Below are 24,975 nucleotides of genomic sequence, written 5' to 3'. Positions count from 1 at the left end.
TATCGATTCCGAAGCACGATAGAGGGTTATTGCCAAAACTGCTAACTCGGCCATCAAGGTTCGTTCGAGGATCGTTCATGAAGGTCAATAGGTTCTAAAGCATACTGACTTGTGCAATGCAGTTAGTAGGGCGAAATTGGAACTCATCAAACCTTATCATGGAAAGTACGTATATGTAGAACTAAATGCTATCTTTGCTAAGGGTAAGTCGATGAGACCGCATTAAGACTCAGACTCTTCACGACTCTTCTGTACGTTTCATGACCCCATAAGAATAGTAGTCCTTAAGACCGAAGAAATCGGTTCAGACTGTACTGATAAACTTCGGGAAGGTTTCGGATAGAGAATCATATTTATCAACTGTCATAGGTTACAACATGCAATCACACTGCATACTTATTATTGACGCACGAAAGCACACACGAACCCACCAGATACATAATCACAAGCAACGTCATTCCACTGTCTTGATGATGCGACTCCCATCACTAGACAGTTTTCCACACCTTTGTTATTGTTGGGCTCGCCTTTGTAAAAGTTGGTGTACGTGGTTTTCTTGTTGAGACCAATCCATACGAAATTACCTTCGGACCCAAGATCTGTGCCTCCAATGAGCCAATCTTTGCTAAAATCTCCTACCGCCATAATGGCATCTTCAGCCCGCGTGTTTTCTGCTGCAGACTCAATGGAAGCCAAATGTCCACCGAAGAGGCGACATTGTTGCCAAGCTTGGAAGAAGTTAACAGCGCGTTTGTATGCCACATAGTCCATGTAACCTGTGGAGGAGAAAGTGTAAGATACACAGGAAAAGACAATTAGTAACAGTTATTACGTGGAAAGCGCTACACTTTCGCTATCGTTCCGCTAACCATGCGCTTCCATCGTATACAACGTCAAACACAGTACTAAGCACAAACTCTTGAACGCCATTGTTGTCACTCTAGCTTTGGTAGTGCTTTGCACAACGATCTGCTAAAGAACGCAACCGTCAGGCAGACTTTTATACTCTACTCCCGATGTTGACTCAGCTGTCCTGGATTCTGGAGTATCTGGCTATAAAAACGAGAGGAGGCTTCTTGGTGTATTGTACTTTACGCAACCGTTTCTTCGCAGGATGAAGACAAGTTTGATCGCTCTAGTCATCGTCGGGCTTGTGGCCGTGGGTCTACCCGCAACACATGCGCTCCGATACACCGTCCACAACACCGCGGTAACCTTTTTCGAAGCCTGGCAGCAGTGCTTAGCGAAGGGGGGAAGCTTAGCCTCAATCGAGTTGGCAGTGCAAAATGTTGCCGTCACCAAAGAAATCCAGAAGACTGGTGTATCTGCCGCCTGGTGGATCTCTGGCTCGGACATGGGCTTGGAAGGATCGTGGATTTGGATGTCGAGGAACACACCAGTCGGCTATCGCAGCGGATACATTAACTTCAACGATGGAGAACCAAACAATAAGGCTACCGGTGGTGAAAACTGCCTGTCGATGAGCAAGAACGGAGGATGGAACGATGAATCGTGCGATATTCGCAACTTTTATGTATGTGAATACTATTCCATATAGGCGAGTTGGCTGAGCTCTTGATCTACGAGTTGTACGATTTCAATCGCGATACAAAGGAAAAGATAATAAAAACAAAAACAATTACTACAAATCATACTTGAGGATCATTCTGGTATCATTATGATATATAACAAGAGAAACTTCGTGTTGTAATTTTCACTTGGAGCACGTGTGTATGGTCTTCTTTGAAAATTGATTACTAGTTGACTGTTGCGAGAATTTGTATTACCAACTTGACGTCGTAATGAGTTCATGTAAAACACATAAACAAATGCTTCTAGCTCAGTGTGTTAACGATATTATCAATTCACCTATTCTTTTCTTAGTGTCATCTCAATCTTCTTCCTGTTATATTTTATGTCATCTCGCTTACCTATTCCTGTACCCCTGATCCCTACTCCAGGTGCCAAGCCAACCAAGTTTCCCAAATTCACTTCAACATGATCTTTACTTGGCATAGATCTTATCTTCTTACTCCGTGTTGACTCTATAGTTAGCGGTCCACTCGTGGTAATGAAAACCCATCGCTCAATATCCATGTCCATCACTAGGTTTATCGCCAGAAAAGTCTAAGTCGTTCGCTCCTCAGCTGCTTCGCTTACCCCATTAAATTCCCCACCAAGCACTGTAAAAGGCTCCTATATCATGTATTGTCCTATCCCTCGTCATTTCCACAACCATCTCTCCTTAATATCTTTGCGTTCCTGTCTGTATGTACTCTCCCTTGTTCTATAAACTTGGGTTATGGCTCGTCTCATTGCTGGGTTTTGTAAAACTTCAATTGGTGAGTTACAGTTTTGCATAAAGCCTATCGGCCTTAATTAAAATTTAATACGTGTTGAAGTTGAGCATTGTTCTGCCATTTCCCTCCACCAATCCCCAGATTATTGTTTGCAAAGTTTTCTTAAACTCTCTTTGTATGGGCTCAGTTTACTGATTAATTTCAAAGTACATTCACAAAAGCTCCCTAAAATATTCTTCCCATGCTTTCGTAACTCTCCTACAGTTTGTTGTTGCGTGGAAAAGTATACGCATCCCGGGTCTAGAATATTCTCTTCCCAAACAACAAAACATTTGTCAGTTTGTGCAGAAAACTGCATCTGCTTGCTTAGCTGCAATGCATTCTTCTTCTCCTAGAATTGCAATGCATCAAACGGTTCTTTCAGATGAATAAATAGTCGAAATAGGGCACAAAATGCAAATTGCAGTAGATTCGCCTGCACGAAACGACCGGAGGATGACCTGTTTCAATGTACACCGTTGTCATTTACGTAGGTGCAGACGGCCAGTTGAGCCATTTGAACAGATGGACAGCTTCAAATAGCCCCTTTGTTCGCCTTCGTCAGGGATTTCTCCCCTAAAGATGCTTTCTCACCGAACCGACCAACTGAAATTGACTAGGGACAAAAGATGTATGTCTTTAGAAGATGTAGGAGTGTTTGAATATTTTTTTCGATCTATAATCTAACTATATAATCGTTGTGCCTGGCTAGAATAAATAGTTTAATTCTGTACAAAACAGTAATCCTGTACTCTCCGTGCGGATGCTGCAAACTTAAATGCTGATTAGTTTGCTACCGAAAAATAAGCTGATAGACAGTACCGATCACGACGCGAGATCCAGCTTAAAGACATTTTAATTATACTTATGACAAGGTATCGTACAACGTCACTTAACTTTGTTTGCTAATTGGCAAGATAAGTAATAATCACAAATTGACAAAAACATTTATTTTTGAAGAGTATATTCTAGACCTTTCTGAGTCATGTCTAGCTTTCTGAGTTATGGTCAGAAAGCTTTTCTGCCATATGTGGAACAGCGTGTGTTGAAACACAGCGAGAAGCACTATGGTTGGTTGCGAAATCGGGTAAAAGTAAGCTTATTTGATTGTCCTCTCAAATTTCACCCTTTAGGTTTTATTTTCATCTCTCGCTTGTCTTAGGCCCGTGCTTATTGGACAATATTTCCATAGTTTGTTTCAAGTTTCGATTTTGCAGAACAAAAAAAAAGTTGCTCTTGAAGATGTATCACATTAAGAGGAGTTTTTCGTAGTATTTTATTTCTCCTCTTAAAACTTGCTACAAGTAGCACTCGTTAAGACTGAAACTGAATTGCTAAAGTGCAAAATCTATTGTCCTTCCAAAGATTAAACATAACGATGTAATTTTAAAATACAATAAAGTAATACAGTAATAATATAATATAATAATAATATAATTTCTAATATAATTTCTAACATGTTCATTTCTCAATAGAAGAAAATACCATTCAATATATGCAAAGGGATCATTTTCACTTCGGTTGTAGTGAGTCTTTATTCAGGACAAATACTTCTTCATAAAACTACCGCGCGCATCATCAACGGGCTGTTGTTTCGTACGATTACTGTATGTAATGTGCACACAGCAAACGGACCAAACATGCCACGAGTGCCTGTTTTCATGTACAGAAATAGGAAAGCGGATAAAGTGTCTGTTTCCGTTAAACAAAACGCTACCTTTAATAAACATGCCAACTAACAACGATTAGAACTATTGGATGTTTACCGGGTTTAGGGTAAAAGAAAGAGCTTGAAAGAACTTAAATGCAACTGGAATGTGTGTTTACAACTGTAAATGATATTGACTAATAGAATAAAATTCCATCTTGCATTTAAGAAACAAATGGAAATTGTGGCGTAGCGTTAAGTACTATCCCATCACCAGTTTTGTTTTTCTGCTGTTTTAAGTGTTGTAGTTTCTATATAATCACATTGTCCCCTTGCTGCTCATTTTATCTCGCTTTTTCTCCCTTTCGCTTTTCATTCTCTCTGAACATTTTTATACACTCTCTCCGGAGTACTACCGGAACTTCGCTAGTACTAATCGCATTTTACTACTACTCCCCAGTTACCTGCTTCACGTTCGCTCGTTTTTACACAGTTAATAAGAGTTCAGCTTTGCAGCTTTCATCAATCGCGCTTGTCATTTTGCTAAACTTTTGCTCCTCCGTATCTCAGTCCAGGCACACAAACACACGCGCACATACAGTAACAATATTCCTTGCCTTAAGTACACCAGGCCCAGTATACACGCATAAATCTCTCAGACGTTTAATATCAGTTTTAAGCCGGAACTGGAATTAAAATATCTTCAAACAGAGCATCGTTCGCCTGGTGTGTTTGTGGGTGTGTGTTTGTTTGTTTTTTTTTTGTTTACGAATTTCTCTTTGCCGAATGTTGGTTGCCGATGCATAAATCATAGCACATAACACTATCACGGAAGATGGCCCCGGCAAGGGGCCGTGAGTGTGTGAGGGTCCAAAGATCTTCTTTAGGTGAGATTTGTGTATTATGTTGTGGCCATCTTTAAGCTGCTGTAGTGTTTACATCGTCTGCGTGTGTTTGTATATAAATACATAATCGTTTTTGCTAATCCTTCATTTCTTGCTACGCTCGGGGGTTACCCACTAAACGTTTCATTTTTTCCGCAGTTTAGATAGTAAGCGAATCGACGTTGGTTGTATGATTCCGCTCAGTGACGCTCGTAATGGAATCTTGCATTGTTTTTCCCTTTTTTTTTTTTAAACTAACGAGCAAGGAAGTGTAAATCTGCAGACTTTTTCCACAGAAATTCTTCATTTTTGTTGTAAATCGATAGAAAACTTAATTTCTCATCAGTTCACCATTCTATATTTTCTCGTTTTGCTGGCAGGGTGTTCATTTCTTTAATTTGCAAACATCCCTACCACATCGTTCCAAGGCCAACGTCGTACAATTCGATAACTACTGTCCATGTACTGTTACATCGCTGTAACATGCTAACAATCCTCTCCAGGAGAGAAATCCTGTTCAAACTACATTTCTCTTCTATCGCATTCACAATTATGGTTTGTATATATAGAAAATATCCCTTTTTATATCATCATACATTCCTAACAATTTACGTACACATCCACACACTCTCACACACACACACACACACGGGCACATCACATCCACGCTCACAAACCTATAAACGCAAACGCTCATGATCACACTCTTACAATCCGTACTAACAATTTGCTACCTGGGAATGCAACAAAACAAAAAAACCAGGAAGGGTTTTTTTCTTCAGCGTGAAGGATTGTTCTGTACCGCCATTGTTTCGCTGCTTGGCTTGGAAAATGCATTCAATGCACAGATTAAATTTCCATTTAGCACGACCTTCGTGAGATTCATTGTGAAGTGGGTGCTTAGCTGTTAGTTCTGGTTTAACAAATCAGTCAAAAGTTAATCTCTCGCAGTCCATTTCCGCTAGGAACACATACACTTTATCTCCGCTGCTACGTTTGTTTATCCTCGCGGGCTACGTTGCCACTGTCCGCGGTTCTCTACCTATTTACAGGGAAGATGAGACCAATGCTCGGGGGAGGTGTAGCTTTCCTAGTTGATTTTGAAACAATCTAACTTGTAATCCAGTATGTGATGCTATGACATCCCGGACGATGGATCGTCCAGATCCTGTCCAATCGTCGCCGGTCGATGCAGGTGCTGCGTCGGGTGCGGTGGTGCATGATGTAGAGAACCATCGGATGAATGGCTGGAGTCTCGCTTCACCGCAGGCACCTCATCCCGATGGGTGGTAGTCGCAAGCTTTCCACTACCGTCATCAATGCGGTGCTTCGCCTTGTGCGCTATACTATCGACCGGTGGTGCTGCATAACTCTGTAGATTGTTTGTGCTTTCTGATTCGAGAAAAACCGGATCATCATCCGGCGCAATCGGTTCAGCCTGCTGTTGCTCCAGCTGCTGGTGAGGTAATACTGTTTTCTGCTTATTATCGTTGCCGTACAGCACATCCGGGACGTTTTCTCGCAATTCGGCCTGCTGACTGCCCGTCTTTTCGCTGTTGCTATTTACAGTGCTTTTGGCGAGCGACAGTTCCACGTTCCTGGATGCCATTGCACCCGCGGTACCACCGAACTCTTGCGGATCGTAGTCGGCGAAGGCAATTTCCTTCTCCCGGCTACCGTCTGGTGTTTGGCGCAAGCGATTAATGCGCGTTTGGACGATTTGAAGATGGCGACCGATGTACTCCTCACCCGGCGCCAGTTCGTGTGCGTGCGACAGACAATCCTGCGCTTGCAGCAATTTGCCCCGCTCCACGTACACCACGCATAGATTGTGCAAGCCCTGGATGTTGATTGGATCGAGCTGCAGTATGCGTTTGTAGCACTAAAATCGTAAACAGCACAATTAGTTAATGGGTGGTTGGAATGGTGATAGGTACAAGCTTACATTCTCTGCCGCATCCAGATCCTTGATGTTGTTAATATAGATATCACCGAGCAGTATCAATCCTTTGATATGATCCGGATGGTATTTGACGAGTTGGTTAAGGAATGGTGCCGCCTCCAGCGGACGATGATCGTCGGCTAGCAATAATGCCAGATTAAACAGTGCGCTTCGGAAATCCTGCTTCAGATGAACTGCCCGACGGAACCAATTCTCGGCCTCGTCCGTATTACGGTCGTCCATTGCCAGCATGCCGAGATTGAAATGAACCCGTTCATTGGTTTCTATTGATTGGTGAACAGAAATACACAGACAAATTAAGAAGGGTTTTGGTGATAGCTTTCGATATTTGAAGCTTACCATCCTTAGCTAGCAGCTTCAGCAGACGTTCACGCGCAATTTTGCGCAGTTCCGGACGACCCAGCTCTTGCAGCAGAATGGCCGAATTGAGTAGAGCCTGCTCGTGTTCGGGATCAAATTCAAGCGCTTTGTCCAGATACGCTAACGCTTGCGATGCTTTACCTTGCTCCAGAAAGACAACACCGAGCTGAAATGTGAGGCCGAGATTAGATTCTAGCGTAATACATTACGTGATTGCCAGATCGTCTTACGTTGTAGTATATGTCCGGGTTGGTACTATCGTAGAGAAGCGCCCGTTCGTACACCTCCTGCGCTTCCTTGGTGCGGTTCAGTTTGATCAGAATATCGCCCCGATTGATGTACGCTTGCGTGTAATCGGAACGCATACTGATCGCCTGCCGGTAGAGAAGATCCGCCTCCTCCAGCCGGGTCGCATTCTTCGAGATCAGGTTCGCGAGATTCAAGAACACGTTCAGATGGTTCGGTGCGATGCGCGCCTGATACGATTCGCCCGGTTTCGCTTTCGGCAGCAATGACTTCGCCTTCAAGTAGGCTTGCTCTGCCTCTTTAAACATTTTCAAATGGTTGTACGTGCGGCCGACGTTAATGTGTGCTCCCACGTCGTCCTCCTGCACGCTGACGGCTTTGTGGAAGAACTGCAGCGCTTCTTCAAACCGACCTTCACTCTCGAGCGCATGGCCCACGTTGTTGAACAGCTTTGCGTTCCGTTGGTTCACCTTCAGGCCGGACATGAAGATCGAGTACTCCGATTCCCAGTCCGCGTTCCGATTGTACGTCTTGATGGAGTGCGTGAGCAGCAGTACGCCCAGACAGCACCATGTCATCTTGCGTGACCAGCGTTCCGACAGGAGATGAAACCCGTAACCGACCAGAATGCAGAAACCCATCGACGGCATGTAGAGGACGCGCTCGGCAATCACGAAACCCACCGGGAAGAACAGATTCGACGCGGGCAGAAAGGGAAGAATCATGAATGCCAGCCCCTGGAAGAAAAGGAGCGTAAAGAAAGATGCATTAAAATAGAGAAACATCATTTTATCTGTTTTAATTATGTAGTACAAGCAGAACGACAAGCTAATTTGTTGAATTGCTGTTGATAGTTTTAATTGAAATATTCGTTTCTGGATGAACGAGCAGCAAGCTACATCCCGTGTGCGAACAAGAAACCATAATTCCGATAGCAAGTTGTTTTCATGCCAACGGTTGTAGGGTAATTTTCATTGTTTTCTTCCGTGCATTCATTACCGCTTATTACGGTGTGCACACTGTTTCCATGCTTGACGTGTTGCAAGCGAAAGGAAAGTATGCATTCCTATCTGCTGCATGTTTATTATGTTCATTGTAATTTTTCTCGGTACAAAATATAATTTGCTGAGGATAATTAGATGCGTCCGCCATACAGGGAGGGATTTGTTTTACATTTTCATCTTTACGTCGGTTTCACTGCACGTGGGCCGGTCGGCATGGGCAAGCTTTTATTAAACATTGCAGAAAAGTGAGTACGATCTTGCCATAATAGAGCGGAAAACCATTAAATATTCATTGTGACACAATATAATAATGGATAGTGGAGGCGCCTGGTCCACCAAATACTTTGTGCATTTTACAGTAAGGCAAATGGCACTGACATTTGTTAATGAAAATATTTTAAACTGCATTGCAAGAGTTAAATAATAACCAATAAATAAAAAAAAATCTTTATCGAAGTATAAGGGTAGAAAATAAATTGTCTATTTGTTACATTAACTCTCATCGTTATTAAGTGTTTCATATTTTCATAAACGCAAAAAGCCTTATTAATGATTGTTATTCTCACTCACACTTCTGCTACTATTTTTCAACAGCAGAGTTGCAAACGGTTGACCTTGTTGGCAAACAGTTTGATTAAACTCCGTCCATCTTCTTTGCGCCCCATCTAAAGCACGGCTGTGTCAACTAGACAAGTTTTATTTAATCGTACCATAAGCAAGGCTCTCTGGGCAAGAGAAGCCGGGCGTAAAACTGTCTGCCAACGGATTTGTCGCCAAGCAATGGACGTGGATAAGCAAATCCTAAGTGCAAAACCCTAGAGCGATGATAATAAATGATAATAACTGTCGGAAAATGTTATGACACGAAGCGGCAAATAGATTGTAGATGCCCGGAGGGATAAAAATGGTTAAAGTTTGACCTTGGGAAGTGAACCGTTGGAGCTTTGCGCAAGGGATAATCATATTAAATGCAAATGCCCAGACCCAGACCCAGACACACCTTTATACATTTTATCCTATGTTTACTGTTTAGTGTGTTACTACATTTTGCATCATTTAAAAATGGTTACAAAAAACATCATTTTTGAAAGAAAAAAATCAATTCAACCATAAATATTAAATGGGAAAGGATCATTGGCATTGCTTTAACGTTAGATCGTCCGTTTTTTTCATCTCAGCCCTCTCGTGTGAAGACCGACGTTATTACCAATAAACTAATGGATCAGCCCATATTCCTAAATTTTAACAATATTTAAAAGTAAAAGACGCTGACAACGTGAATGACTTAATCGTGTGGTTAAAACATAAAATAAATAATAAAATTATTGCTCAACAGTCAATTTCGATAGTTTCAAATTGAGAGTAAGTTTACGTTAATAAAAACTAGAATTATTGTGTGCAAATTGAGTACGTTTGAAGGGTTTTACATTTTGTGTTTCGATTGAATAATTAAATCTGTTGCGATGCGCAGTGTAATATTGATTGATGAAATAGATTCTTGATTGTGTTCATTAAAAAAATAAAAAAGTCATTCAATAACATTCGATAATTTGGGTGCCTTATAAATGATTAATAACTGTTTATTATTTAGTATCGAATAACAAATTCGACCATGTTGAGATTTCGCGTCGAAATTTTGGAAAACAACGGAAACGATACCTTAACTACAGCAATATGTCTTGCCAATACAGATTAGTATGAGGTCATGTTGAAGTATAGAAAAATATCCAGCAGTTCTATTATACAATAAACCTGTGAAAAGTGGCAGGAACTAGCGAAATAAACACATTTCGATGAGAAAAATTATTATTATTATTTTTTTATTTATTCAGAGACGGCCAGGCCGTATTACTTAGAAAAATTATTTTATCTTTTAAACAAAATTTGGATGGAAATATCCAATAATCCAACCAACCGCGTAAATACATGAACGGATAGGCGTCGAAAATGTGCACCATATGGAATCATTTTAATATGTTTAAACTTATTTTCCGATAAAGTATAAACCTAAGCTTCAATTGTGATACACGCAGACGTTTAATATTTGTGTTATTACAATTTATATTTCTATGCGTACTTCCATTAAGATATGAAATCAAATAAATAATTAAAGTTTATAAACCATAAAGTTATATGAACACAATGTTTAGTTGCAGTTTACTGACATAATAAACGTTTTTTTATCTACTACCTACTACTACCACCTGTCGGTTATCTACACGAGAGCAACAAATTTCAGATTAAAATATTAAAAATTAATACCCCAAAGAAATAGCTCGCTAATCGACAGGCGAAGCGGGGTAGTAGTCCATTTACTACGTTTAATTATGCAACGTAGAGCGATGGTGCTGCCCGACCAGATACCAGGAAACGCGATCCACGAAATGCCAACCATTATGCCATGATACGTCACGAGCTAAATAGCTTCACCGGTTGTCTGTCAGCCCGCGGATAGGTGAGCCATGTCAATTTCAGTATGCCGTTCCGATTCTTGACACTTGATGCACGAGGAAGGGATGTAATTGCATCGTCCACTTCTGTCTGACTGCGACCAAAAGGATGAGTTCCGCTTCGGACTTTGGACTTTTGTATGAAATATTACGAGAGATACTAAAATTGGACGATACTATTTCTCAAGGACGTAGGAACGTTTGTACTACTTTTGCTACTTCCAAGCTGTTCATAATATCATGGACTTTGATTTGATATGAAATGGGGGAAAAACCGAACACAGGATGGCACCCCACCGGCAAGGTTTACGGTGCGCTGTGAAGGTATCAAGCACAGTGAAACGGAAAGTCACCCAAGCTATCATCAGCCCTCCTCTCCCCGCTCTGGTTCAATCAAAGTGAACGATTGCTTTAATTAAATTCCATCGTCTTCAACCTTGCTTCCCACTGCCATCGAAACGGACACCGTTGCGTGATAAGAACGGGGAAGTTTGGATGGTCGCACCGGAAAGAAACTGGGCCGCACAAATGAATATTCGATTCCGCTTATGCGCTTTCGTTATCGGAAATCGATGTGATAAACCAAAACAAAGCGTAACCATGTTCTTCCGGACGTGTCAAGTCTTGCTACAATTATCCTACCGCCCAGCGACGCAATGGTGCGCGTGGTGGTTGGACTTGGTTGTTACACGAGCCATGGACCGGTGCATACCGATGGTGTGGCAAAGTCCTTCGATTTATCGTAAGCGGTGCGGACGAGTTTTCGATTAAAAACTGATCAGATAAATCTACTGCCCAAGAAACAGCTGGCATGTGGAATGGCAACGGTGGTCTTTCGTCGGTTTCATCCCTGCTCACGATGATGACAGGCTTCCCGCCAAGACGGTGAATGTGATCCGTCCCGGATGCTGGCTCACTTTCGGTAAATCTTGATAATGGTGGACGATAATGAGGATACCATTGAAATCGGCTTTCGCTTGATCCGGACCGTACGCGGACGGTTGTCACCGGGATGAAGATGATGTACGCACCACGGCAAGAGCGAAGACTTTGTTTCATTTTGTGTTCCACAGGCGGCCCGGTTTGCCGGTGCTCGTGGGTGCGGTGGTGGAGGCAGATGGCTCGCATAAGATGTCGATAATCGATAAATAATTATTTACCTTCGGCTTTCGGCCGTTCTGCCGCGCGACGTGCTTTCGTGCCGGCAAACGTGACATCAGTTTTCTTTTCATTTCGACAGTGCCCTTACTTTCGTCTGCGAACAGAATATAGAGAATATTTTCCTACCGTGCCCGCTGTGTGATTTCGATTTGTGCGATTGTGTGCGAACGGCCGATGCGTACTTGTGTGTTTTTATTTGATGAAAAGAAGATATCGCTTAGATCGATCGATCTGCTTTCCGTAACAAGCGTTTGTTATTTAATAAACATTTCCTTCGCTTGTTATTACATTCAGGTTCGGCTTTCAGGGTAATTTATATACTTTTTTTTCTCTCTTCGTCGCAATTTTCCATTTCACTCTCATCAATTTGTCTAGTTCTGTCGGTTCCTATTTGGGGGATCTAACGATCTTATCGAGCTGGATGTCGTTTTGTTGAGGGAAAAAGATTCATCGAGGGATGTGGTGATTATTGATTTAAGTGGGTTTCGTTTCGTGATTGATTTTTTCAAACATTATCAGCTTATGTTTAGCATAGTAATTGTGAGCAAATTTGATACTTCGATGAAGAATGCAATTTTCAAAATAACATTGTAGTATAAATAAAAAAGCACATAAATAAATTACAACAGCTTAACACACAGCTACATGCCATTAATATTTGCGTGGGTAAAATCCGACCTATAAGTCTGTGCTGCAATTAAAAACGTCTTGTACAGCTGAAGTTTGGAGAGTCTACACACCATCCCAGCTTTGTCTGTCGATCCCGGGCACACCATTGGAGTGTAACGTCCGTTTTTTTCTCATCGTGCAAACATGATTGTCTAAAGCAATCAAAATGTCTCCCAGGTGGAACTCTGCGGCCCGGTACCCTATCGGTGGCATTAGTTACCCATGTGAGATGTGTCACAGTACGCCCGAGGGTATTATTATTCTCGTATCACAATCCCTGCATGATGCATCTCATTGCAATGTACCAAAAACTCCCGCAAAAAAAAGCATGGGAAACGTGCAAAACAGCTCAACACTCACCGTGCAGTTGAAAATATGAATTCCAATGGAAACATGCATCTCATACACCACTTGTGTGCACTGGCCATGTACCCTTTTACCTGCACTTCCGATGCTGGAAACTCTGGTGACAGAGATCTACACCGTCGGTAGAAATGTTTGTGGAGGGAACAAGAAGCACAGCAAAAAAAAAACCGGGGCACTAAAAAGAAAACTACACTCGAGCGCTGAATAATCTCGACACCCGTGGGACTAACCTCAACATAGCCGCCATTACCATTCGCATAATAATAATGCCCGGGTGAAATGCAAAAAGGAAACTAAATGCATTTGCTTATTTTTGTACCACTAACACTTCCTGGCAACCTGGTGTGTGTGGGCGCGGGTTGGATAGTGGACGAGGTTCATATGTGCTGTAGAACCGTCGGAATCACCCGGGGAGATAATCACTGACGACCGTCTAGACAGCCGTTCGTTCGGTAGCTGAACGACACACGGAACCCGTGCAACACACATACTTGCAAAAATTTCATTTAGTTTTAGAATTTATGTCACTTTAATCCCCCGAGCAGAGGGCTAGAGACGGATCAGCGCCATCAGTTGAAGAGCAGCGAAAACATGAAAACAAACCATCGCATGGTGAAGCTGGGGAAGCGTATCCAGTGTGCGAATTTAAGTGGAGTCCGACGGAGCACAATTGAAGCTGCCCGACTGCTGGCATGAGGACGGAAACAGACGTTGACGGGCTTTGAGTAATCTGGTCCGTGCTAAGGATGGGACTGGTTATTATTTTAATTTGAATTTTGTTTCTAATGCAATGAACTATGGCTGTGAGAGATGAGCGTGTGAAGAATATTTTACATTTTGAAACAACTAAAATTTGTAGTAAGATGACAGATGAATGGTGCAGCTGTGCAGATTATTAAAATTAATTGTTAATTAAAAAAATCCGATAAAATGATACGTTTGGTTCAAAATGTGGAAAATACATCATTAGCATGCCATAATATTACAATGATCAACAAATTGCATACATTTAGGCGAATTATTTTGCCCATTCCTAATTACCCTCCGCCAGGAGATGCGGGCACTGCGCAAGATACAAGAGGGAACCTTCCAACAATACGCGGAATTTAAGGGAGCGTCTAGACTGTACACCATGACGGTTGGACATAACCAAAATTTTGTTATGTAATTTATGTTAAGTACATTATTTCTGCGAGCAATATCGTATGTGCTTCAGCGTAACGGAAAGATGCCTTCCTTCTCTGCAATTTATTTAATCTGCAATTCAAGCGACGTTTTCAAAGGACACATTAAAATAAATTAAAAACAAATGTTTTACATGACAATGGAAGGAATATTGAAACAATTTTCACCTTTTTGCCTACATGTTGTGCTATAAACTTACTAAATGTTGTAAAATTTCCAAAATCCGCTCATCTCCGAATCTACACACATAAGAGGAACCGTCCATCTTTGGGGACTCTACCTGAACTCAAATTCACGAAATACGTAAATAAGCGAAACATTTCGTCCAACGTCACTATATCCTAATTAGGTTAAAAGTCTCAACAGAAAAAAAATGTCCCAAGTGTAAACAACAAATCAAGGAATTGCTTTACAGCTTTCCTCCATTTCGGCTACCCAAATGGTGGAAGTTTTGAATGACCCAACCCAACGGTCCTTCTTTACCGACTGCCAACGGAGGCAGAGTGACATGAAATTGATGAGTTTTCTTATTTGACCGTCTAGTTGCTGCCAAACCACCACGCCCCAAACAATCTACCTTCCAACATGAATTCAGTCTGAAGGCTTATCACTTATAGAAATTGCAAGCATGCGAAAGAAACAAAATACCAATGCTTAACCAACGGAGCTTTTCCGTCTGTGCGAGAGACGTAGAACCGCCGTAGTAGGCGGTGAACGCAAACGGGGAGGTTAAAAAATGGCCGTAACCTTCCGCGAAAGCTTAAATGGAGAGGAGATTTTGCCCCCAGCTGTAATCAATCTTCTCGCGCAGTGCAAGAATGAAAACAGTTCTTTTTTTGCTTGTACGCTCGAAATAGGCTGCACACTAATGGAAGGCTTCTGTCCATGGGCCGTACGAGCCGGAAGGCTTCACTGCAGTAATACAGTAATTGAGCAGTGAGATGAAACAAAAAGAAAGGGATGGAGAACATATATATATATATACATACAAATATCCAAAACAACCCAACGCAGTGCCAGCCGGAACTGGGAATCACAAATTGAAGGGACGAGGCAATGATTTGCCAAAAAGGAAAAAGATTTCACGTTGAGTTATCGTTGACTCATAAATCTAAATAAATGGTGCAACGTTCAAAGATGCGGCTATATATTAAGCGAAGAGTCTAGGATTAGTGGCGCGAAGCAAATGCGGGAACAATGAGGGAAAGATTTGAGATATGGAAACGAGGCGCAAGTAGAGAGGAAAGGCAAGCCGAATGTCTCTCCTCTTAGTTTTTTTATGGTGCCAGCAGCAATTTGCTATTTGTTTGCTTCGGAATCAAGGACACTTACGCGGTGTACGTGTTTTTCATTTCTCCGCATACTTACCGATCTAGAAACATCGTCTTGCATATAAAAATTCGATATTATCCCAATCCGGATGATAATAGGTATTGAACAGATTTTAAGCAGACGATTTTTACATCGCGGTTGCCAACATTTAGGCGTAAATGTGTAAACAATAGACAGCAAGACGTCGGAACCATGCAAACATTTTAATCAATTTCTTATTTTTCTTACTTATTTCAATTTCTTTTGAAGTATCCCAACTATTCCAATGGGAATACTAGAATAGCGACACAAATTGTGCATGCCGAATATAGAAATGAAGGAAGGTATTGATTTTCTCCTTCATTGTGGATAGGCAAATCCTTTGAAGGGTATGCCAAAAATAAGAAAGGACACACTTTAAACCGTTACGAGCAGAAAAGGATTATGAAGAGGATTCCAGGCAACTGGGTTATTACTTCAACCGGAACCGGAATGTCGTCCGGTGGTTGCCGTGCCCGGAAGCCTTTAAGGGTTTCGTGAAGTTATACGATCATTTGTGAATATGTAAGATGAACAATACGAACGCAAGGGAGAGGCTGAAATAAAAACAGAGAGTGAGAGAGAGAGACTGGGGAAAGCAAAAAAAAAAGGAAAACGAAAGCGAATGCCATCGATATTGTAATTCACCGGGCGCCCAACGATATGTCCCGGAGAGAAAACGCAGCCACCAAGCTTTGACGGAACGTTTGCAAGGAAACTCCTTCATCGGCGGTTTACATTTACAGCCATCGAATGCTCGACTTGTCTTTCCGAGTTCGTGCACACTCGAGAGGATTAAGGATATGGCATCGACTGGTGTAGTCCTTTCGCGAACTGGAACCAGCATCCGGTTTGCTTCTTTCGCGCATGGATGGCACTTTACAACGCGCAGTGTTTGTGTATGTTCGTGCGCCAACGTTCGATAAAGATTACCCTACCCACCGGAAAGCGGGGGGTGGTGGATGGTCCCTCCCCATCAGCTGGCAGGGAGTTTCTTTCTTTCCACGAAACCGTTTTCGTTTTATATGTAAATCCACCGGACGGAAGCCCGGACCGAGTGGTACGAAATGAATCCAAGGGAAAAAAAGAAAATGCCGGTGGAACAATTTAAAGCGCAGCAGAGCAAATCGAATGCACGGAAAGCGCGGGGAGCTTTCACATTTAGAAGCGGGACTTAAGCTTCCTGCTGGTGCTGCTGAGAATGCAAAAATGTTCGACTTCCACTTCGCTCGGTTGAATTGGTCGAGTGAATCGGTGGTTGTTTTGGATGAGGAAAAACAAATTTCATCCTCGGCAAACAACCGGAGTGTAATATCAATCGCTAGTGGCTTTTCCTGCCATCGACGGGGCAGCACGGAAGCAGCACTGAGTGTATGTGGAGGAAAGGAGATATTTCCTTAGAAGGAAGTTTATGGCTGTCATCAAAACTGCAATGTTAGGAGTGACTCGAAACAGGAATTTCTCAGGTACTGAAGCTAGGTAAGTGATTGCAGTTTTGTCTGGCATGCAATCCGAACGTCGTTCTTGTTGCTCGCTTACAATAAATGGCTTAGCTGCTTTATTTACGTGATAAATGTATGGAACGCCTAAATGAAACCATTGCTTTGTTTTTGTGATAGTGTGTTATAATATTTTTTTGAGAGATTGACACTAGAAATTGTAATTTTTAACTCAAACCTGTTATTAAGAAGTTTAATATTATGAAGTTTTATATCCATGATAATTTTTCGAGACAATTTCCTGCATTTTCATATGTATAAATTTCGCTGTCAAAAGTATTATTTAACATCCTAATGCGTCATTATATCATAAGGTTTCAACGACTCATAACATAAAACCGTAAATTGATCCCACCATAAAAATATATAATTTAATGGAAATTGTATTCTAGTGCAAATTGATTACAAATAATTGTGAAAACAGCGGAATAAGGTGACCTTTCACTGTTTGAAGAAGGAAATGTCTTCAAACGAATGTGAATTATATCTTAAATTACGTTACCTTTACTTATAAGCAATATAACGTTCTGATTTTGGTCGTTTTTCTTAAAAAAGAAAATTAAATGAGATACCTGAATTCAGGGATTTGTAGGGATTGTTAACCGAGTTCTATACGGCATGTAATGTACGAAACGATTAACGAAGAAATCCCTTAACTACCAAAGCCTTTAGAAACCACAAACAAACCAGCAGCAATTTGGTAAACATAAATCTTTCTTGCTCATTTATCGAGCAGTGTAACAGTGTTCGAAATTGCTCATAGCTAAGCACCAATGAATGTTCGAAGATTTCTTACAAAGTTTACAACAAGTTCCACAAGCAGGATAGAGTACATGTAAATATGCGTAATTTTTCCAGCTTCTACAATCGCGCAAGGTTTGCTAAAACAGATACTTAACTGTTAAGAATTAGATAGTAAGTGAGATGGTAATTAAGAACCAAATTTTGAATTCAGAAAATAAGCGATGTTTTTAAAATTTTCATATCTTTGATAATGGATTATTTGCTATGAAATAATCATTTCATATTTCATTACTCATTTAATCTCTTGTATAAAATTTAAACAAAAAAAAACGAAGCATTCATCGGCAAGCATTCCTTGACCCTTGGGTTTAAAGAATCCGGCCCGATCGGAAGCGTAGATACTCAGATTTACATTGCTAGTTATAAGCTGCTATAGCACCGGTCACCAGCCACAGACGATCACTACCAACCGAACCCGAACGGAACGATGTTATCGAAAATGCGATAGATTGAAAAAGCAGAAGACAACCCGTGACCGAAGGTTACACAGTCGTCATGATGGGCAGAGGACGTTGATGTTACGGTACGATGCGATGCAGGAAATATCGAATCTAGCTGACGGAAGCAACAAGGGCAACAGAACGAACGGATTCCCAACTCGGCGACGGTTCGCAACGGATTGGATTGGCTTCTACATCATCATCAACGAAGTAAGAAGCGATATCGCCGAAGGTGTGGATGCGTATTTTCACTCGAACAAATGAAAATACCGTGCGGTTTGGGGTCATTCGGTGGAAAATCGATCGACCCTTTGGTAGAACGAAGGAAATTGGTCCCACGTTTCCGTCGCCCGATCGATGGTCAACTATTGGAGGTTTCTTCTTTGTGCTGAAGAAGAAGAAAAAAAAGAAGAGCCCGAAAATGTTGAACTGACCAAGAAAATCGATAAAGAAAAAGACATCGTATGAAGCACAGGAGGGGATCTCAACGTATCCCTGCGTTCTGTTCGCATGAGTGCGCGATCGAAACGTGCCTGAGGATTCGGTTGTTCGCTCGTTCTGGCGAAGAGGACTGGCTTTGGGGTGGAATTGTGAGCTTGTGTGTGTGCGGCTTTAATGTGAACTGTTTGCCTTGATTCGATGGGTATGAAATAGACAAGCGGAATGTGTAGAACATTTTACACAGCAGGGCAATCGTCAGGAAGTGAAACAAATGTGTTCCTAGCGAAGGATAAAGGGAAACAAAAATCATTACCAAACGGATTTTGACGCATCTCAAAGATGTCACACGCTGGACACATAATCACTCATACGAACCCGTCTGCCACGGCGAGTGATGTGGTGCGAGGAAACGGATTTCATAGCCATTTTCCTGGTTTTCGACGCATGGGTTTGGAAATCCTCTGGGAAAAAGGATGGCAAAAGTAATGGGTCGGGCATTGTCGATGCACGGCACGAAAATTGAAATCAACAGCAAACTTGAGAATGTGTAGGATATGTTTGCCAGATAATGATGATAAACCGCTTCGTTCGGCTACGTTGGAATCAGCTTGAACAGGCAGAGATAGATTTCCCATGCGTGATTGTGTGGATCGCTTGAGATTTGGTGTTCATATGGCAAGCTTAGCTTTATTTTTAGCATACTGCAAATACGAAAAAGAACGAATATGTTTATATAGGAACGAAGCGAAATTATATACGCGTGTGTTTTTTTTTCGAGGAAACCTTAGCAGAGATTTTGTAAAAATAGTGTCTGCTAGTTAACAACTTCCGTTTGGATATTTGAGAAATATCAATTAACTCATTAGATGCCCTGTGCACATGAGTGAATTCAGTGAATCAGCGAATCACAATTAGCAAAAAATACATGAAATGCATACATACTTAAATATTGTAAATTATTGTAAATGTAAAAAATATGTTCTTAAAAAAACTAAAAATAATGAAAATAAAAAAAACCCAGAAACGAAAATGTTTTTTTCAAAGTGTTACAAAAGCGTCACCCATGACACGGGTGACGCGGGTGAAAACATACTGCGTCACCCATATTTGGTTCACGGGACGTGCTGCAACAATTGCTACTCACCATTACAACTACGGCTGACTTTTGGCGATGGTTTTCGATGAAGGCAACCCATGCCAGTACGCCAATCATGCTGTACGCTCCGAGGGTGGCAAAATTGCGCGGGTCCGTGAACGACTCGACCAAAGGGACCGTTCCCATCGTCCAGTCGCAGCACAGATCGCATGGGAATAGTAACAGCCAGAGGTTGACTGAGACGAGATAGTTGTACGACAATTGCCGAGCAGGGGTTACCGCCACCGATGCTGGATTGTCGAATCTGAAAGTAGAGGGAAGAAAGTTAGTGGATTGTTAAAGAAACAAAACCAAAACAAACAAGATTTTACGTGCTCCACCAACAAGATAAGCATTGACCCTACCACAGCCGGTCAAGCGGAAATTGATGCTTTTATCAGCGAGGCAAACGAATGTGCGATCGTTTGAACTTATCTAGCCTAACCCATCAAGAGTTGGATTTCGAAGAGTTTTTAAGTTAAGCATTTGACCGAAAATCGCGAACTCTCACAAAGGTCCCCAAATGTCACTGACAGATCTATTTTGGGCAAGCATGAAACGATAAGTCTCTTTCAAAAATTTGTAAGAGCAAGAAAGTTTTCATTTATTGGATCGAATTTATTCTTTATGATTACGGAACCACACTCAATAGCACAATCACGTGAAGAAAGTCCATTTAAGTGAATAACTCCCATTCCATGCGGCATATCGTAAAACGAATAGCGAATGGTTAGTTGATCATCAATTCTTAATGACACGCACGGCACCTTAGGCGTGACAGGAGCCATAACGTAACGCCATAACCATGACAAACCCGTCCCTGCGAGCGCATGCACATCCGTGCGATTCGAGAAATGAACGCGGTCGCAAAACAATATGATCGATGGTAAAGCTCTCATACTTTTACGCGAATGAAATTAGATATTTTATTGGCCTCGGGTTGCACGGGTTGACACGATCAAATTGGCCGCTTCGCTTCCACGGGACGGTTGTGATCCCGGGCAGGCAGTATCGTTGGTGACAATATAAGGTACCGTCGGAACACCACACCCGTCGTGCGACGTAATCGTTGGTGACATGTGACATCGAGGTTTTCAGTGCAAAACCGACGTACAGGCCGGAATTGTTGGGGAAGGGAGGGAGAATCGAGCTTATGGAGGGTAAATCTCACCATTTCCTTGCTGAGTGAAACCATTTTTCCGTATTTTCCACACCGTCCGCATGTGTATGTTGTGGTAACCCTGCTAAGACGGTCTCTCCATTCGGCAGTGGCGCAACAAAGTAACATTTCCGCGAGCGTCTAACTCGTCTGAGCGACGGACTCACAACCGCTGAGTGAAGGTACGGGGTTTTTTTTTGTGCCATCACCAAGCAGAGGTACTTCGGCAAAGCACCTCCGTCAGCGTAATAAAAGGAATAAGCCAAACATTCAACACACGCACAGGTTGTTTCTGGGATGGCGAGTGCTGTCACCATTGCGAACTTTGACTTGCGAGGCAAATCCGTGTTGGTTGAAGAAGGTAAGGGAAGAAAGGGAAGGACAAGGAAAAAACAGTTATCCTTGGCGGTCCTTGATCGGTTCCGGGAAATGGTATGCAAGGGGACGCGACCGGGCAAACCAACAGAAACGAAGTCATCAACGTTTTTGCTATTGCGCGATTTCACGTCATAAAACTACCATAAAGGTTAATAATTTTCCTTTGCCGCGTATTCCCGTACCACACCTTTCCAGGCTCGGTTGCGGGGCAGAGGACATGCTACCGTGGGTTGTGAAGTGACAGGACCATTTCTGCTGTCATGTTTGCTTACGCGCGCTACTTGAGTAGCGGGTAGATGGCTGCCGCCGGAAGGGGGGCCTTTATACAGCCGCGTGCAGACAATAAGCAGCGAATGAATAGATTGTTAACCATTTTGTATCAAACAGGTATTTGGCACGGGCAAAATGATTGCTTGCTTTTTCAATGCGATAATGGATTTTGAATGACGTACTCTATGCATAATACAGGGATTTTCAACTCGTAGTAGCATTTTAAACCGCTTTTCAAAACGAAATGTAATAGCAATAATAATAATAATAGCAATAATAATAATAATAATAATACTAGGCATTACGGTAAAGAGGACGACATTTTTGCAGTGTAATTTACTATACGAAAAATAGAACATTTTTATCGTAACAGTTTTTATGTGTTCTTCTTGGCTTGATAAGCACATTTCTTAGGCCGGGTCTAATTCTATTTTCTATTTATATTCTACTTTTTATTGTATACTGTTTTTATTTGACCATAACTAGAAAGGGTCTGATCATACTTTAAGCTATTTGCGTTCTGACATTTCGAGGCTTATCTGCTGTCAGCTTTCCATGGGAATTGGCCAACCTAGGATAACAGCTGCTTTGATTTGTTTTGATTCTTTTTACATTTTTAAACCACGAATATGATCAACATATTCATGATGTTAATTTAACAATGCTTTTCGCACACAGATGACTTTATTAAACAAAAATATGAATTTTGAATCATTTTAAAACTTATTTTACAAAATACTAAAATACTAACTAAATATAAAACTATATTTTTATATAGTTTCAAATTAATTGAATTCAGGGTAAAGTTTCCGAATTTTAATCGATTTTCCTTTAATTGTGATTTCGCAAAAATAGAACATAATGGCATATACTATAATAAACTTTAAAAAAACCATAAAAAAAATATTCAAATTAAAATTATATTAAACTAATGTTAAATTTTAATTTAAATAGCTTTTTTCCTAATGTTTATGCAGTGAAATAGTTAGTTACTGATGTTTATGTACTGTTTACACTCACATTTTTTATTTATCACAATCATTATTTAAAACTAAATTATTATTTCATAAAAATACAATTTTTTTCAACGCACATTTGATTTTCGATTTGATTTTTGATTAATTCATTTCACAATTATTTGCATAAAATTGGCACTTGTTTTAGAATCATATACAAAGTTTTGCAAGATCAAAATTACTTACTTAAAACAGCAAAATTAGAGTAAAAAAACACATTAAATTATGAATAAGAGAACCCTGTGTTTATTACTGATTTTTTAGCGCACTCGACTGTCTAACAACCCAGGTTAGGTATGCACCATTTTTATCACCACTCGAGGTCACCAGCACAAGTGAAGGTTGCCCTTCAGCACGATAAAAATGCTCTATTGCCAAATTGAAGCACCTTTAGCAGTTTGCAACGTCACCCGCACGCCGGCAAATGGTCACGGATGCGAACTATGTGCCGCCGGTAGCTGGCAGGGTAGGAATTTCCGTGAAAATAGCAACAGGATCATGGAAGTGAGTATGTTGAGAACCGTAGTAAAACATAAGGGCTGAGAGTGCAATAACTTTCGGTTCATCCACTCGGCTAAAGCAGCAGGTTTCCTGTGCGTTTGTACTGGTACCATGGAACGTTTATTTCCACCGTTTTATGGTAACCTTTTTTGTTGCTGCTTTCCAGTGGTGCCATCCTGGGGTAAGGGGTGTTTTGTTTCGGCTCGAACGTACGGAATAAAGGTGGAAAACGATGCGTTGGCAACGGAAGGAAATCAAATCATTCCAGCAAAATAACGTTTCCAATCAATTTCCTATTATAGCGTCGAATAGTTTAATGTGTCGGCGAACCTCGCCTGTTCCCGGCCGTACCCCGTCGTGGAGCAGCTTTTGCAAACGTCGTTAGTGTCAAAGTGAGGCGTGTGCTGCAACGTGTTTCGCACACATTCGGCGAGAAAGGAGGATACCACCCGTCGGAGTCCGTGTCATGTATGTCGTCGCGAAAAATAAGCATCGGATGAAACGGTAACGGTACCACGATTAGTTGCTAGATTTATTGGACATGCTCCACGAAAAGTGTGGCTAACAATTTGCCAGAACAGTTCGGCCCCGACCGTGGCACACGTGTGTGGTGTGTTGGAAAGGCGGACGCAATAAGAAAATATTCATTTAAGTTTTCCATCGAAAATGCGGCAGCGTTCTACGAGCTTGTCACCAAATGAGCTGTCAATTCGATAGGTGTGCTTTCACTGGCCTTACGTTGTTGTGTTGGGTGTTGCGCACGGCACTGCAAAATAAGATCATTTTCCTCGGCACAATGGTTGAACAACAAAATTAATCTGACGGAAGAACGTTTTCACGAACGTAGCGGGAAAATTGCGCATCGCGTGGTATGCGAATATTGTACGAACAATCGTTGCATATACGCTGGTCTTAACATCGTTGTTAGTAGGTAGACACTACATAGAATTGTGATTTGGTAGAGATTTCCAGGAAAATTATAATGAATTTGGAATGAAGTCAACACACGTGTACGCACACATATTTAAAGGGCAGCTTTACGTGAAATCGAATGACGGGTAAGGGATTAAATATTGCATTCAAATACTAACAAATAATAACATAATAATAATAACAAACAAATAATTAACAGCAATTTGAGTATGATAATGGCAAATTTGAATTTACCTAACGGTACATCACAGATTACAGGGTTTTACAAATCAATCTTTAATTGAATCATTTATACTTTTAAGAGTTTTATCCGATCCAAACCCTTTGTGTCAATTTCATTCTATCAAAAAGATTTTTCATACGTCAAAAAGTGTTGACATGGTTTGCAACAGTTGCCATTCACAATTGGCAAAGCGAAACCACAAAGATATGTAAACACGCAAAAAAAGTTGTAGTGAATCCATTACATCATCACCCATTGTAACCCATCCCGGTGCGCAGAGAGAACGGAAATTTCCGAGGACAGAGCACGGGACGGAAAGAGGACGGAAGTAATATTATATAAAAGTGTATGAAATTTCATAAACAAATGATCTCTTTTAAAACAGAGGACGGAATTAATATTATATCAAAGTGTATGCAATTTTATAAACAAATGATCTCTTTTAAAAAAGCTGCATTTATCAAACTTAAATTGTTGTTTAGTGAACTACAGGTTTATTTAAATTTGAGCAGATGATAATTTAAGAGTGCTTTTAGCGTCAGTAGTACTTT

General features: G+C 41.2%; 3 protein-coding genes across 4 annotated transcripts in view; 1 reads left to right on the top strand and 2 right to left on the bottom strand.

The window, feature by feature from the left end:
- Nucleotides 1–399: 399 nt before the first annotated feature.
- Nucleotides 400–930, bottom strand: LOC128298679 (perlucin-like protein). Its single transcript, XM_053034454.1, has 2 exons — nt 870–930; nt 400–776 (listed from the first exon to the last, which is right to left on the bottom strand). The coding sequence occupies exons 1-2, from the start codon at nt 928–930 to the stop codon at nt 400–402; spliced, it is 438 nt and encodes a 145-aa protein (XP_052890414.1).
- Nucleotides 931–1,114: 184 nt separating this feature from the next.
- On the top strand, nt 1,115–1,558 carry LOC128298669 (pulmonary surfactant-associated protein D-like). The gene has a single exon (XM_053034442.1). It carries the CDS (start codon nt 1,115–1,117, stop codon nt 1,556–1,558), a length of 444 nt encoding a protein of 147 aa, XP_052890402.1.
- Nucleotides 1,559–4,697: 3,139 nt separating this feature from the next.
- LOC128310612 (protein O-mannosyl-transferase Tmtc3) overlaps nt 4,698–24,975 on the bottom strand; it is a 157,395-nt gene continuing 137,117 nt past the window's right edge. For both annotated transcript variants that reach the window (XM_053047298.1, XM_053047296.1), the window contains exons 9-13: nt 19,954–20,209; nt 7,425–8,177; nt 7,174–7,360; nt 6,817–7,097; nt 4,698–6,753 (exon numbers count right to left, since the gene is read on the bottom strand). In XM_053047298.1, the coding sequence (XP_052903258.1) occupies nt 6,007–6,753; nt 6,817–7,097; nt 7,174–7,360; nt 7,425–8,177; nt 19,954–20,209 (2,224 nt within the window). In that variant the 3' untranslated portion in view covers nt 4,698–6,006. The remainder of the gene's footprint in view (nt 6,754–6,816; nt 7,098–7,173; nt 7,361–7,424; nt 8,178–19,953; nt 20,210–24,975) is intronic.

Source organism: Anopheles moucheti, chromosome 2, assembly GCF_943734755.1.
Source record: "Anopheles moucheti chromosome 2, idAnoMoucSN_F20_07, whole genome shotgun sequence".
Lineage (NCBI taxonomy): Eukaryota > Metazoa > Arthropoda > Insecta > Diptera > Culicidae > Anopheles > Anopheles moucheti.
Note: the sequence above shows the minus strand (reverse complement) of the source record. Positions and strands in the feature narration are given on the sequence as shown.

Excerpts from the sequence above, each read along its gene's own strand:
- LOC128298679 (XM_053034454.1), bottom strand. The coding sequence starts at position 930 with ATGGCGTTCAAGAGTTTGTGCTTAGTACTGTGTTTGACGTTGTATACG. Across the intron at positions 777-869 it reads GTATACGATGGAAGCGCATG|GTTACATGGACTATGTGGCA; the intron begins GTTAGCGGAACG and ends TCTCCTCCACAG.
- LOC128298669 (XM_053034442.1), top strand. The coding sequence starts at position 1,115 with ATGAAGACAAGTTTGATCGCTCTAGTCATCGTCGGGCTTGTGGCCGTG.